This window comes from Marmota monax, unplaced genomic scaffold (genome assembly GCF_021218885.2).
Source record: "Marmota monax isolate L192 unplaced genomic scaffold, Marmota_monax_Labrador192_F-V1.1 WCK01_AAM20220418_F8-fsc00048, whole genome shotgun sequence".
NCBI lineage: Eukaryota > Metazoa > Chordata > Mammalia > Rodentia > Sciuridae > Marmota > Marmota monax.
In genome coordinates, this window is record NW_026694895.1 from 6,487,088 (window position 1) to 6,503,349 (window position 16,262).

A 16,262-nucleotide genomic window follows, 5' to 3' on the forward strand; every position below is an offset into this window, starting at 1 on the left:
TTTTTAAAAATCAGTTTCTGGGACTGTAATCCCCAATACCCCTACCCCAAATGAGTTTCTTCATACATTTTTTATTAAAGAATTTTTCTTTAGATCTCAGATTATTATTATTGTAGCATGGACTTTTTAAAATATAGAATTTTAACTTCCTTGTGACTATAATTTAGGAAAATTAAAAATATGTAGAACAATGTTGAAATCTTAACAGGATATTTACTCTTTCTTCATAGCTCCAATACCAGTGTGACCTTAAAAACAGTAAAGGAAAAATTACAGTTGTTCAAGACACGCCAGAAATACTGCGTGTTAAAGAAAACCAAAAGAATTTCAGCTCGGTATATTTACTATTTATTTTCCATTTAATGCTAACCTAATAATTCCATTCTCCTCTTCTAAAAAACATACTAGTCTCACCTTGATACAATTAACATCTAACCATTACAGTTAATACTAGTGGTTGTTAAAATTCCCTGTACTTTGCTCCAAAAATCATCATTTCAGAGACCATTGAAATAAACTTCAAAGTAACTGTTCTAGATTTTTTTTTTTAAATACTGGGGATTGAACCTGGGGTGCTCTACCACTGAGCTAGATCCCCAGCCCTTCTAATGTTTTGAGTAGGGTCTCACTAAATTGCCCAGGTTAGCCTTGAACTTGCAATCCTCCTGCCTCAGTAATCCCAGAGCAGTAATGTGTGTTGTTTGTTTCACAAAGGTGAATTTATTTTTGATATTTTGATTTCTTTTATAATCCTTCCTAAAATAACTGACATCGCACTTCTTTAATGGATTTTGTATTTCATGTTAGAGGAATTCTGTTGTCTTTAATCAGTATTTTCTGTTTTATCTCATCCTGTATTCATATAATATGATAATCTTAAAAGAAATCTCAAGATCTGGAAAGTGAGTGGTGTTGTACATGTGGTCTGAGTCATATACTGACGAAGAAGCTGTCAGATGCAACACCCCGGCTCTTGCCTGGGAAGACTGTCTCTGGTGTCTTTTGTTTTCACAGAAGCCATGTATTCTAGGCTTTCTCCAGGAATTGCTGGGGTCTCCTTTTCTTCTGAGTAATAATCTCTTCATTCTGAATGTCCAGGTTTTATATAAAGAGGATGTCTCACCAGGAACGGCAATTGGAAAAACACCTGAGATGATGAGAGTGAAGCAAACACAGGACCACATTAGTTCGGTAAAGACACAGTAGACTCATTTTCAATATTTTCCACCCCTCTGATTGTTCACAATGACCTCTGAGTTGCATTGGAAATCTCTGTCTCCTTAAAAAGTTTACATTCTAAAACAGGTGCCTGTGTACTGCCATCACCACGTGGTGTGTGCCAGTGGTCAGTGCAGTTCTGTGGTGGTTTTCATGAAGGAACAGTTAGACATGGAAAACAGGCTTGTGAGAAAGTAGTGTATGTTAGAGTCAAAGAATCAGCCTTCCCAAAGACCTGTATATGAATGTAACTGTCCTAGTCAAATGAATTGTTGCATATAAAACCTCTGGATTAGTCCTCTTTTTCACTTTCTGTGGCTTCAGTTACCCCTCAGTCAACCTTGATTCAAAAATATTAAATGGAAACAATCCAGAAATAGTTCACATATTTAAGTTGTAACCATACTGAATAGCATGATGAAACCTCTTGGCTTTCTGCTCTTTCCTACCTGGGACATGAATTCATCCCTTTATCCAGAGTATTTGCACTGCATTTGCTACCTTCCCTAGTTCAACAGCTGTCTCCATTATCAGATCAACTGCCTTGGTATCCAGCATTTGTGTTCAAGTAACCCTTATTTACTTAATAAATACCCCAAAGTGCAACATCAGTGATGCTGGCAATTTGGATATGTTATCAAAAGGGAATCATAAAGTGCTTCCTAAAGGTGTAAGTTCTCTTACACCTATGTGTTGAGGTTGCCAATATCTACAGTAGAAACAATCTTTCCATATTGTGACATATCAGATTGCAAAAGATATACCCATAGTTCATGGTAAATGCTTAGTTAAGATGAAAAAGGCACTCAATTTGCATATGTATATATAGGGAGAAAAACATAATACATATAGGGTTCATTTCTAGCCACGATTTTAGATATCCACTGGGGATTTAAAACAACCCCCATGGATATGGGAGACTACTGAATACAAGAAAGTTAAAGGGTTACATCTAAGTAGGGACCTCTACCCCCAAAGACACAACAGAGAGATCAAAATGCAAGTGTCCCCTCTTCAGAATTGTTCTCCTCTGACCCAGTACCAGAATGTGGCTCTATCCAAACTAAGTACAGAGCTTGTATTATTTAAATGGTTATTTGAAAAACTGTAGTGGAATTGAATTGCCTTCTGATGTCCATTGGTGACCCAACTCAGGACAGGTGGTAAACTATGGTCCCATGGTAATAGAGAGCCCAGGATTCTTTTCTATAAGCAAACCCACAATTGTTGCTGCTGAATCATATATATTCACTTTAGATACAAATACCCCTGAAATCCCCGTGTATAATGTGCATGTATAAATAAGTAACAACCAGGTCCACTATTATGTAAAATTATAATGCAACAATAAAAAGGGGAAAAAAAAAAGAAAAACTATAGTGGGGTTGCAGCTCAGTGATAAGAGTATATACTTAGCATACCCAAGCCCCTGAGTTCAATTCCCAGCACATACAAACAAAACATTGGACTACTAATTAGACATAGACTGTCCAGTATATAATAATACCCTTATTTTCCCGTTTTTCTATAGGTGAAGTATAAAGAATCAATTGGACAAGGAACTCCCATTCCTGACCTACCTGAAGTGAAACGTGTCAAAGAGACCCAGAAGCACATTAGCTCGGTAATGACCTATACTCTCAGCATGCATTTGTGTGACCAACCATCTTTACACTGTTACCCTAGTTCTACTCATCCCTTCTTCCTTTTACCCAGGGCCTCCCATGTCTTGGTGATATTATGCATCCTTCCTAGGTCCTGAAGGGGGCCTACAGATTGCAAAAGAAGATAAGAAACCTTGCAGTCATATCATTTAGCTCTCATCCCCTGTATATAGGCTGGATTCCTTTTGGTACAAACTTCATTTTAAAACTAGATCATGGCTCCTGTCCTGCTTTGGATTGCAATTTCTCTAGTTTTATTGTCCATGATATGTCCCACCTTCCTAAGTAAAGTGTTAAAGAAATAACTTTGTTACCAAGATGTAGATTTTCTAAGATTTTGAAAAGTTTCTTGGCAAAACAAAGATGTCACTGCTAACTTGTCACTGAGTCTGCCAATTAATCCATGACACACACCTGTAGGTTTTTTCATGCTGCTCCCCAGTCCATGCACTAGTATACCATAAAATCCATCTATTTCAAAAGAATTCAGGCTTTAGGTTGAAAATTCTTAACATTAAGAAGAAAAAAGTCAAGAGTCTCCCTACTCTCTTTATTAAAATTTATAGTCCTTTGATACTACCCCTAAAAAATATGGATTTCTTCCCACTCAAAAAACACTAGTTTAGAATATGGTCACGCAAGCCTGTGATACCCACTCAGGAGGCAGAAGGGTCATAAGTTCAAGGCCAGCCTGAGCAACTTAGTAAGACCCTGTGTCTACTTGATCCAGCAATCATCAATAAAAATTTCAGAAAAAAAATGCTCTTCTTGAAAAATAAATTAAGTCTCTTCTTATCAAGGATACCTACAGATTAGAAGCCACCTAAGAATTTCCATTAGAAAATATGAGTAATAATTTTCATTGAGAAAATTTTCAGTGATCCTGAAGGAATAGAATATCATATGATTAGTAAATTATAAAACAAGCAACCTATTTATTGAGTACAGATCTGATATAGACCTACTTTATTCCAGGCATTAATATTGGATACAGTAAAATGTTTAGATTTTTCTCATTGTATAATTTATTATCACTATTTAATACATTTTAGGAATGCACTGAGTGTTGGCTATAGAAAATGCAATTCAGTACCCAATTGTTAAGGCAGTACAATTACTACTTTAAAAAGAGAACATAAATATTTATGGAATTTGTTTTCCTTAGCCCTTGAGTATCAGTTGAAAACTAGATTGTATTAATAAATTCTCACCAAATAGCCCACATATTGCTGTAGTCTAAAGAATTTATGGTTATTTTACCTTTTGGGGTATCCTAATTATTTTCTACAGGTTATGTACAAAGAAAACTTGGGAACAGGCATTCCAACCACTGTCACTCCAGAGATTGAGAGAGTCAAACGCAATCAAGAGAACTTTAGCTCGGTATTTACCAATTTATCAAATAAGAAACTATTTCCCATTAAAAAAACAACAAAACTACCAGAATAACCTATAATCCTTTTTTTAAAAAGTAACATCATAACAACAAATTCCGTGTGTATGTCTGTGTGTGTACTACCTAACCAAAACCATCTGACTTAATACAGAATTACTACTCTTGTGATTCTACTTTAACATTTTCAGCACCTGACTAGTGTGGGTATTTAAGTCGGAAATACTGCAAGTAGCATTAACATCATTATGATACTCACATCCTATAAATTGATGCTTTCCATTGTACTTTTCCATTCCAAAATTAGTTTTAGAGAGTTCATCTTTAAAACTGTGAAGTACAAAAATAAAAAGCATTATTCTTACTAAATATTACTAAAATAACTCCCTTCTCACCTACACCCAACTCCCTTCCTCGGTCTTTGTGCTTGTTTTGAATATCTTTTGGGTACTTTCTTGTATCTCACAGGTTTTGTACAAAGAAAATTTGGGGAAAGGAACACCCACAGCTAAAACTCCAGAGATGGAGAGAGTCAAACGCAATCAAGAGAACTTTAGCTCGGTATTTCTTAGGGGGGAAAAAAAACCCACAAAACCCTTAATTCTTATTAAAATATTTTAACACATTACAAATATAAAATTACTAAGTTCATATTATGAAAGGAATGATACCAAATATTACCTCAGTTTTCATCCCAAGTCTAATTTAATATTACTCTAGTTCTGGTGTGAAATTTTAACTGTTTTCTCTAAAACACAGATATTTATCACTTTCCTTAAAAACCCATAATACTCAGTATTTCCTTCCTCCAGTGCTCCTCTAATAACAATAGGTATTTCTAACTGGTGTGACACAAGTGAAAAGTAAAATCTAACACTACTTCAAAATGCAATGCTAACTAGAATTTTATTTGTATTTATTGTGGTTATTTGATGTATTATTTGTGTTTGCAGCCTTTCTTAAGATTATCATTCTTAAATATTTTCATTCAAAGACAACATATCGTCAACTCACAGTAACTCAGAAATACAAATTTACTTGTCTCATCTATTTTAATATATATGATACAAGATATAAATGAGCTTTACTTTGGAATATATTCAGTATAATGAAAGCTAAGCTAATATTTATTTAGCTTTTAATATTAATTAATGTTTAGTTTCCCCAAGCCTTTTTTTTTTTTTTTTTGGTTTTCTAATTGTTACCAGCAACTCATTAAATGCTTTTTGATGAAGCGCAATCCTTCTGTCTTTGAGGAAGGCATATGCAAGTCAAGCTACTACTGCCTGCAGCCTAGCAGCTGTGTATGCATCAGTGCCACTCAAAGACAGATATTGTACTGTGTGACTATGTTGCTCTCTTAAAGTTAGGTATATTTTTCTTCATTATTAAAACAAAAAAATTTTTTGATACTTTTTAAATTCAAGTTTACCTAAAAGATGGGTCCAGGCTGATTTGATTGTTGGTTTTGTGCACACAGATATTGTACAAAGAGAACTTGAGCAAGGGGACTCCCATACCTGTCACTCCTGAGATGGAGCGAGTCAAACGCAATCAAGAAAATTTTAGCTCGGTATTTGGGAGAAAGTTCCTTTAACTCCATATTAAAAAAATAATTTCTATAAAACAAATTTCTCACTACTTGTCCCTTTAACAACAATCTATTTAACAAACTCTCTTTTAAAATCTTACCAACTGAATCCTTCTGTTTTACAGATTTTTTTTTTACTCACCATTTGATTCTAATGCTGTACACTGTTATTGCTGGGACTTTTGAAGTTGATTTCCAAAAAGAGCACAAACACTCAAGCTCTTATTTACTGGCAACTCTTTGTATCTGACATTTCTGAGTTAGCATTGAAAAAAAAAAAATTACTGAACTAGAGGCTCTTAGGAAACAGGGGTCACTTTAACATAGATCCTAACCAGATAAACAGTAGCACCAAACTGCTTAATATTGGGACCAAAAGCACTTCTTTAGTTACTTGTTCCAAACAAATATTTTCATGAATAGAAATCCAGACCTTCTGATTTAAAAAAAATATGCAAGTCAGATCATACATGTATTTTTTATTTTCTCTTTTACTGTTGTTTCTGAAAAACACTATAATGAAGTGTGATACTTATATATAATGAGCTTAGGTTCACTTATGCCTGAGATGGAGAATCAAATGTCAATAGGAAAATTTACCTAGATTTACTTTTGGAGCTAGGGAGTTAGTCCAACATGTTTTTTTTTTTTTTAAATAATATTATGTGTTGTTGTTTCAAGTTACTTTGGCATTCTTGTTTAAAATAAATATATATATATATATATTTTAGTTGTAAGTGAACAGAATAACTTTTTAAAATTTTTATGTGGTGAAGAGGATCAAACCCAGTGCCTCACGCGTGCCAGGCGAGAGCACTACCACTGAGTACCAGCCCCAGTCCAACACGTTTTTAATTGTCAGTGTAAATATTTTCTAAGCCAAATGTGGTGGTGCATACTTATAACCCTGCTCCTTGGGAGACTGAGACAGGAGGAACATAAGTTCAAGTCCGGCCTTGTCTACTTAGTGAGACTCTATCTCACAAAGGACTGACGATGTAGCTCATTGATACAGTGCCCCTGGTTCAATCTCTAGTAAAACAAAAATAAATAAATAAATAAATGTTTTCTAAAAGTTTTTTTTTTCCCCACATAATTCCATTAGTAATTTTCTTTGGTCCTACTGTCTTTTCTGTCTTGTTATTAATTACTATTCTTTAACAACTTTACAATTTGTTAGATTTTCAATATAAGTTAATGTCCTTTGTAATGTTGTATTTAATTGTCCCCCCCCCCCCGTGGGTTCATCATTATTCCTTTCTTTGAAAGTCTTGTAACAGTTTTCAAAATTATGTTTTAATTATTTATTTCCTTCTATATTAGAGTAAGTATATTATTAGGCAAAATTGTCTAGTGGTGCCTTTTACTTTGGGAAATACTGTATAATAAAACGACATTTACACTTGATCATCTCTATAGCATAAAGAAAGACCAATTTTGCTATATTGCACAAAATTGGTCTGGAGTTTTAAATATCTGTTATCATATAAGACAAACATTCTATGTAGGAAAGTACTTACCAATCTAGCTTGAAAACTATTCTATTGCACGCTGAGCATTTTAGTGCTCTTATAAAATTATTTGTATTTTTTTCCTGAATTTGTAACTTAGGAAATTAGCATTTCCATGTGGGACAGGATAAAAAGATGAGTTATCAAATATACTAGGCACTTCAGCATTTCTCACCCAGATCTGTCCTTGCATAGAGCAGTGGACTTGGTGAATTTATCCTTTCAGTTTGATATCTGTAGTCTCATAGTAGGTTCCCCACAAAATGGATGAAGGGGCTGTTTTGACTGCTCAGTGTTCTTTTCTGGATGCTTTTTTGTGTCATACAGGTGTTATATAAAGAGAACCTCGGAAAAGGGATTCCGATTCCCATCACTCCAGAGATGGAGAGAGTCAAACACAATCAAGAAAACTTTAGTTCGGTATTTAAAATGAAAAAAAAAAAATCCCTTTAACTATTTTTAAGATGCTTTAAAAAGATTAATGGCTAGATTTCTAAAATCTAATCAACTTATTTCAATAAAAACTTTGACCTGTCTTGTTCCCAACTTAATGCTGCCATTTCCTATAATCAGTTTCCCTACTTTAGTTAAACATTAATATAATAATGTTGACTTAATTTTTTTAAAAGTGTTGAGTATTATATTCCAGCTTTCAAAAATATAACATTCTTAGTATCTAAGCATCCACTTTTATCTTGCTTTGGCAAATCTGATCTGAACCTAAAGCTTAAAATTTGTTCTATAAAGATCTGACATTTGGCCTCATTTCCTATTCTAACCTCTGTCTCTACTGGTATTTATACAGATATTTTGAAATTTCTTTTTTACCAACTTGTCATTGCTCCCTACTTGCCTTAAAAATAATTCTTCCCAAAATGCTCATCCAAACTAAAAATTAAATACTTTGACTTCTTCTGGAAGTCAACAAAAGATTTGTGTGTATGTATCTTCAAACAAACAGTATTTATAAAACCCAGATATCCTTATGTGATTTATTAATAGCATTTCCAAATCAAAAATAACTTCCTTGGTTCTGTTTCTGTCTCCTGTTTTTATCCCCCCACCCCCATAACAAGTTGAGGAAGACTAATTTCTCCTTTCATGGTATTCTTTATTGCTCAGTGCTGTAGCAATTAGTTCAAACAATAAAATAACAAAACTTTCTTTTTGTATTTCTTAGTTGTGCTGCTCTTTTCCTGCATTCCTTTGCCTTAAGGATGTCTTTAGTCTCATACAGGGTGAACCTAAAAGCTTCTGGTGTTTCCTTCCTCTAACTCATTCTCTTCTTCCCTCTCCACCCACTCCCAACTGCTCCAAGAGGGAGGAAGTGATTGTCTTTCTTTGTTCTGGATGCTTTCTTATCATACAGGTCCTATACAAAGAAAACCTGGGGACAGGAATTCCAATCCCCATCACTCCTGAGATGCAGAGAGTCAGACACAATCAAGAAAACCTTAGCTCGGTATTCTAAAAATGGGGGAAAAAAGATGCAATTTAACCTCAGAACTAAACAGATCTTTAATATTTATTCTTTTTTTTTAAGACTTCTCCCCTTCCTTTGCTCCTAATGTATCTTACTTTGCATAAAGACATACTTTCTCATTTCTATAAATTTTTATTTTTACTTCATCTGATATTTAAACATGTTTTTGAAAAAGAAATAACAAATGTTTTAGTTTGTGTGGATAACAAAACCAAGTTCTAACCATCTCAAATCCCTGTGATTATTTAGGAGACACTATACTTGTAGAAAAGAAAAATTAATATGGATAACTCCAACAGCCTTTCAAGCTTCTGGTGTTTCCTTCCTCTAACTCATTCTCTTCTTCCCTCTCCACCCACTCCCAACTGCTCCAAGAGGGAGGAAGTGATTGTCTTTCTTTGTTCTGGATGCTTTTCTTATCGTACAGGTCCTATACAAAGAAAACCTGGGGACAGGAATTCCAATCCCCATCACTCCTGAGATGCAGAGAGTCAAACACAATCAAGAAAACCTTAGCTCGGTATTCTAAAAAGGGGGGGGGGGAAGATGCAATTTAACCTCAGAACTAAACAGATCTTTAATATTTATTCTTTTTTTTAAGCCTTCTCCCCTTCCTTTGCTCCTAATGTATCTTACTTTGCATAAAGACATACTTTCTCATTTCTATAAATTTTTATTTTTACTTCATCTGATATTTAAACATGTTTTTGAAAAAGAAATAACAAATGTTTTAGTTTGTGTGGATAACAAAACCAAGTTCTAACCATCTCAAATCCCTGTGATTATTTAGGAGACACTATACTTGCAGAAAAGAAAAAATTATATGGATAACTCCAACAGCCTTTCCCCAGCAGCTGAGGATGAAAATTCCTCAACTCAGTAATGGCTTCCACTAAAATAATATATAGCATATTATCAGCATATAACTCCTGGCTCCTTGGACTATTGTGCCATTTTATAACATGAAAGTTGTCCTCACCTTTAAAACATCACAGCAAATGAAATGTTTCTGACAGATTTTTTGTTGTTGTTGTTGATATTTTCTCATTGCACAGGTGCTATACAAAGAAAACATGGGCAAGGGAACTCCTTTACCTGTCACTCCAGAGATGGAGAGAGTCAAACACAATCAAGAAAATATTAGCTCGGTACTCTGCAAAAAAACAAAGAAAAAAAAAAGCCTTCTTTAATGATTTAAAAAACAACTACTTTAATGATTTAAAATAATACATATTAATCCCACTTTTTAAAGACAACTTATATTTTGTGAATTTCTTGACTACATTTATCCTTCTTTCCTATGTGGTATTCCCAGTCTTAACCCTATAACAACAAAATTGCTTTAATCCATAATTTCAAGTTCTGATATCAAGAAGTCATATATTTTCCTACAAAAGAATCTTTTGCTTATCTCTCCCAGACTTACTCTTATACCCAAGGTCTCTTTGTTTTACACATGAAATTTGGAGTGGGCTGTGCAGTAGGTATAATGGGGCTCTTTTTGAATACTGGAATCATGATTTCATTGTGTTTTTGAGTTGATGACTTTAGGTTCTAATTTGCCCTGTCAGATTTGGGGTTTTATTTTGCAGTGATAGGGACCAAACCCAGGGCCTAGAGAATGCTACACATGTCCTTAAATACTGAGCTACATTCCCAGCCCTGTCAGATTTGGACAAAGAGACCTTGGGGAAAATAACTTCTAATCTTTTCCTTCAAGGATAATGATGCAAATTATAATCCAGTAACAGTTTTGGCAATTGTCAATTCACTTGAGTCACCAGAAATAATATTTGTTTTACTCATCTTAATTGTTGTTCTTTGTATTTATCATGGTCTTTTAATGCTAACTTTAGTAAATCACTATGCTCTGTGATCTTACATGTATCTATAAATTTTCTGGGGGAGTTGGGTTTGTGTGTGGGCTTTAGCTTTCAGTAGTGAACAACCTTATGTTGCTCAGCATTTATACTGTTTACAGTTTTCTCGAAACTTTAAACCCAGTACTTCCCAGTAGCTCTGAAACATTAGCATGCATCAGAATCATGCAGAGGGTTTATTAACCCAGATCTCTGGATCCTGCCCCAACAATTTCTCCTCTGTAGGTCTAGCATGGAGCTAGAGAATTTGTAATTCTAATAATTTCTTAGGTGGTATTGACCTGACTATCCAGGGACTCCTCTCTCAATACCACTACTGGAATAGAATTCTTCCAACCCTCCTGGGTTCTCTAGAATGACACTAGGGTGAGACATTGAGGTTAAGAATTTATAATACATTGTATTGCTTCCTATTGATTTACAACATTAACTACCTAAAACACTGCTACTTTTTGATCAGTGTGAAATACTAAGAAAATGCAGGAGGTAAAGACAAAAGATAGAGATGAAAAAGGAACAGGAGAAATCCTTTCTGCCTTGTCTGAGGGCCTACAATTTTATTCATATGTTTATGAGAGTTAAGTGCTGGAAAAAGGTCCAGTAACCAACTGCTGGAGCAGCTTCAACCTCAGTATGATTCAAACCCAAGTCTGTAATTCCCCCTTAGAAGATCTTTCAGGAGCTTGACATTCTTGTACTAGTAGTAAAATGATGATGGTCCTGCCTCCTTCCTGGGAACACTGCAGTTCTCTCTTGTAATATGCAAATATTTCAGGGCAGGATTCTACCCTGGAAACATGTATCTTCCTGTAACTACACTCATCTTCCTTTGGAAACATAATGATTGCCATCTAACCTTATTGACTAAATGATTTAGTGTCCTGGGCCTCATGTTATCTATTCCATTTCTTATTTTGGTAACTGTATTCTTTTCTTTTTCCTTTTTGGATCTGTTGGACTCACGTAGGTTTTGTACAAAGAAAATGTGGGGAAAGCCACCCCAACCCCTGTCACTCCAGAGATGCAGAGAGTCAAACGCAATCAAGAAAACATTAGCTCGGTATTGTCTTGAGAAATGAAAATGCTTTTGATTTTACAACATAACCTCTGCAGTTTGGCCTGCTCCTAACCTCATCCAAGGTTAAAAATAAACAAAATGAAAATTACATTTGAATACCCTCTAAATATTATCCCACATTTAGAGTTGCCATTAACTTTCTTAAGCTTTCTACTTGAGAGCTGTTCTGATAGTAATAGAATATATAGATTATACTTAACATTTTCCTTCCCCCCAATTGTATTATATTTCATAGTAAATGTTGCCTCTTAGTGACTTTTGGGTACAACTTTGTATCTCACAGGTATTATACAAAGAGAGCATGGGGAAGGCAACCCCCACACCCTTTACTCCTGAGATGGAAAGAGTCAAACGCAATCAAGAAAACTTTAGCTCGGTATTTCAGAGAGGAAATATAAATCATTAAAACTTTTAACAAGCCTGGCCATCATGGTTATACCACTAATTTATTCACAGTGTTTCCAAAATTCTGTATATATATTAAATTCTTTCTTGTCAACTTAAAAACAACAAATCAATCCCACTAGCTCACACTGATTCTTTTGCTTTCTCCCATAACATTTTAATGGCTTTTTCTTCTTGAGGTGTTTCTTATAGAGTGTGATATAATTGAGCCATAACAACAGCTAAATGATTTTTCAGAACTGTTTTTCTGTTTTCTGATGTCTGGATGCTCTCTTGGCTCCCTTAGGTATTGTACAAAGAGAATATGAGAAAAGCAACACCGACACCTGTTACTCCAGAGATGGAGAGAGCTAAGCGCAACCAAGAAAACATTAGCTCGGTATTTTCTAGGATTAAAAAGAAGTAGTGCAACAACTTGGAAAATAACATTTTAACATCATGAAAACGTGTCTTTCTCATTCAACTGAAAAATACACTAAAATTTAAAAGGAGAAATGCAACATGTTGAAAATAACGTTTTAACACCATAAAAATGTGCACTTTCATCAACTGAAAACTAAAATTAACACAACCGTGCTTTTCAATTCCAAATGATTATACTAAAAATAATTGTCAGTGTTTTTCCTCTTCTTTACTCTGAGGTAGTTTTTCATAACCAACTATAACAAATTGACTCCCTAACATCCTCAATCTTAGGTTCTACATTATGTTTAAGGTACCTTATTAAATAGTGAATACTCAGAAATAGATGCCTTCATTGGCTTTGATATTTGGGGGTTTTAGTGTCTGGAGTACTCTGACTTCTTTATTAGCACCTTGGTTTATGCAATCTGGATATTACCTGAGATAAATGATTACTGTTCTAAAGGATAGTTTTTGCGAATTCTCATATCAGATTTAGTGACAAATATCATCAATATGCTGGTGCTAGTGCTATAAATCCAAGAAGTGCTAGCAAATCCAAGAGGCCACTTTCTTCCACTTTTTTCAAAATTATGCAATACCCCTTTTTCCTTTGAAAATGGATACTTCATTTTCAAAGTCAAAACAAGTCCTTTCTCTCCTGATGTGAGCCCTACTCCTCTTTGTGCTAACTAGATCCACTGTTAGTCATGTGTCTCACTGGGTTCAATCAATTGACTCAAGTTTCCCTCATCAGCTTCTTTCATCTCCATCTGTTGGAAAGGCTTAAGGCTTCAGAATGAAGACAATACCATGAGTTATACTCATTCATGGTTTCTCCTCCCTAGGTTCTTTATTCTGATAGCTTCCGGAAACAAATACAAGGCAAAGCTGCCTATGTGTTGGATACCCCAGAGATGAGACGGGTAAGGGAAACTCAACGGCATATCTCAACGGTGAGTCAAGAATTCTTTAGGGTTGGTTGGACAACCTGTTGGAACATGCAAAAAGAAAAATGGTCATACCATCATATTTTCATAAAGCAAATTTACATTTCAGGTGAAATATCATGAAGACTTTGAGAAACACAAAGGTTGCTTCACGCCAGTGGTGACCGATCCTATCACTGAACGAGTAAAAAAGAACACACAAGACTTCAGTGACATTAACTACCGAGGTATTCAAAGAAAAGTTGTAGAAATGGAACAAAAACGCAATGATCAGGATCAGGAGACTATTACAGGTAACAGAACAAAAGTGACATTAGCTACACTAAGGCAAAATACAAAGGACCTCAATCTTTTTCATTAATTATGAAAGAAAGCCCCTATTATCTCAGTTTGCAAAGATGAAGTCTTCTTGTACCTTATCTTTGTTCTCTTCTTAGGAGAGGAACCAGAGGTAAGCTGATTAAAAGTGATTCATTCTGCCTGTGGTTGTTTAAATTCATGCTTTGGTTTTCAAGTTATTGAAAAAATACAAGAACAACTGTTCTGATTGTTGGTTTTCTTTTCAGGTCTACGTGTCTGGCGTACTAATCCTGGTTCAGTTTTTGACTACGATCCTGCGGAGGACAACATTCAGTCCCGTAGCTTACATATGATTAATGGTATGTTAGCCCACAAGAGGCTTACAACATAAATGTCCCCATATAATGGGCTAGAGTCAGTCACTTTTAGGTTCTTAGGTTCTTTCCATCCAGGGTTTCATTTTCTGAGGTGACCATTGACTAACAGGCCAAACTAGTTCAAGTTAGAAAAAGACTTTGTTTCACTGCCTGAGTTCATGTCTCCTTCAGTCCCTGTTATTAATTTTTCCTAAAGAAAATAAGTATTAAATCTTTGTATTACAGAAATGATGACAACAGATATATAGGCAAAGGAAAGAGAATAGTTCTGACTTAGGAGTTTTCTGAGCTTTTTTGTATCAAGGAAGATTATTCATTAGTGAAATACCAGCATATCTTTATGCTTTCTGTTAAACAGTAGAATGATATGTGGTCCTTTTCTTCAAAGGACTTATACTCTGGTTTACGGATGAAAACAGACAAGTAAATCCTGGTTATACCCTGACACATACATTTTTAAAGATCTGCCCAGAGTTTCATTGGAACAGAGAGAGAGCACCTACATCAGTTGGAAGTTAGGAAGAACTTTCTGGGGAAGATGAATTTAAATGTGATTACTAGCTATTTGTTTTGATGAGCCAGGAAAATGGGCAAGATGGTGGGAAGCAGTAGTAGTTAGGATAGTTTCTTAGGTTGGAATCCTGGCTATTCCCAGGGTATGATGGCGAGCACCTCTAATCCAACTAGGAAGCTAAGACAGGAGTATCTAAAATTCAAGGACAGCCTGAGCAACTTAATGAGACCTGTCTCAAAATAAATATAAAATAGGGACTGGGATTATGGCTCAGTGGCAGAGCACTTGCCTAGCATGTGTGAGGCCCTGGGTCCTCAGCACCACATATGAAAAAACAAAGTTAAAAATCCATTGGTAACTAAAAAATATTTTTTTAAAAATAAAATTAAATAAAAAGGGCTGGGGAAGGTTCAATGGTAGAGTGACTCTGGGTTCAAACCCCAGTACAAGGACTGGTAGGAGAGGGAGACAGAAAATCATGGCTGTACCACTTCACAGTTATATGACCTGTGGCCATTTATTAGGCTCTCACTTATAAAATAATGACAACTACACATCAGACGAGCTGTGAGGGTTTAATCCACAGAAAACTACTTAAAACTATGCCTGGCAAAAAAAATAATCACAACTGAGACTCAATTACTATTAGGCATTACAACCACAGAAATTTCACCTCTGCTATCTCTCTCCCAATCACTTCTTTCCCAGTCCAAGCTCAGCGCCGGAGCCGGGAGCAGTCAAGGTCTGCCAGTGCAATGAGTATCAGCGGGGGTGAGGAAAAGTCTGAGCACTCAGAAGCTGCCGACCACCATCTTTCCACCTACAGTGATGGAGGTGCCTTCTTCTCTGCAGCCTCAACAGGTACAGATGGGATGGTGCCGTCTTTACTGGAAAGCGACTGATTGTTTTAACAAACAAAAACTTATTCTAATGACAAAAGACGAATTGTGGGTCATTGTATGAACTTACATGTTTCATTTCCATCTGTTTTATTAGATCCTGCCTTCTTAGAAATCATTAAATTGGGGAAAAAGGAAATAAATACTGCTTGGCTACTAAGCATAGATTAAATGTATAGTGACATTCTCTTTTTAAAACTACTGTTTCCTTCTTTACAGCTTACAAACATGTGAAAACCACAGAGCTCCCACAACAACGATCATCGTCAGTTGCTACTCAACAGACAACATTGTCTTCTATACCATCTCATCCATCTACTGCTGGAGTAAGTAAATGAAGAACTTACTCAAATCACTCTTGTTTTTTGATATGTGAAAAAAAGTCATAGGTATTATATTCTTTTTAAAAGAAAGCTTCTATTTTATATAATGCCCTTTTACTTCACATCTCATGTTAATGGTCAATATCAGAAGACCTTTATTACTACCCAAACCCAAATTAATGAAAGGCATCACTCAATGATTTTTAAGAAATCATGCAAAGTATTAGCTTTGGCTCTTTGGTTTTGTGCACAATCTTAAACTGAACCTTTTACT

At 35.2% G+C, this 16,262-nt stretch overlaps 1 protein-coding gene across 1 annotated transcript in view; it reads left to right on the top strand.

Moving 5' to 3' along the window:
* The window catches only part of Neb (nebulin), a 202,939-nt gene that overhangs the window by 182,031 nt on the left and 4,646 nt on the right, over positions 1–16,262 (top strand). The window contains exons 147-164 of the mRNA XM_058573519.1: positions 231–335; positions 1,099–1,191; positions 2,750–2,842; positions 4,173–4,265; positions 4,744–4,836; positions 5,756–5,848; positions 7,705–7,797; positions 8,747–8,839; positions 9,288–9,380; positions 9,916–10,008; positions 11,708–11,800; positions 12,102–12,194; positions 12,510–12,602; positions 13,474–13,581; positions 13,685–13,868; positions 14,142–14,234; positions 15,475–15,627; positions 15,885–15,991. Of these exons, the coding sequence (XP_058429502.1) occupies positions 231–335; positions 1,099–1,191; positions 2,750–2,842; positions 4,173–4,265; positions 4,744–4,836; positions 5,756–5,848; positions 7,705–7,797; positions 8,747–8,839; positions 9,288–9,380; positions 9,916–10,008; positions 11,708–11,800; positions 12,102–12,194; positions 12,510–12,602; positions 13,474–13,581; positions 13,685–13,868; positions 14,142–14,234; positions 15,475–15,627; positions 15,885–15,991 (1,866 nt within the window). The remainder of the gene's footprint in view (positions 1–230; positions 336–1,098; positions 1,192–2,749; positions 2,843–4,172; positions 4,266–4,743; positions 4,837–5,755; positions 5,849–7,704; positions 7,798–8,746; positions 8,840–9,287; positions 9,381–9,915; positions 10,009–11,707; positions 11,801–12,101; positions 12,195–12,509; positions 12,603–13,473; positions 13,582–13,684; positions 13,869–14,141; positions 14,235–15,474; positions 15,628–15,884; positions 15,992–16,262) is intronic.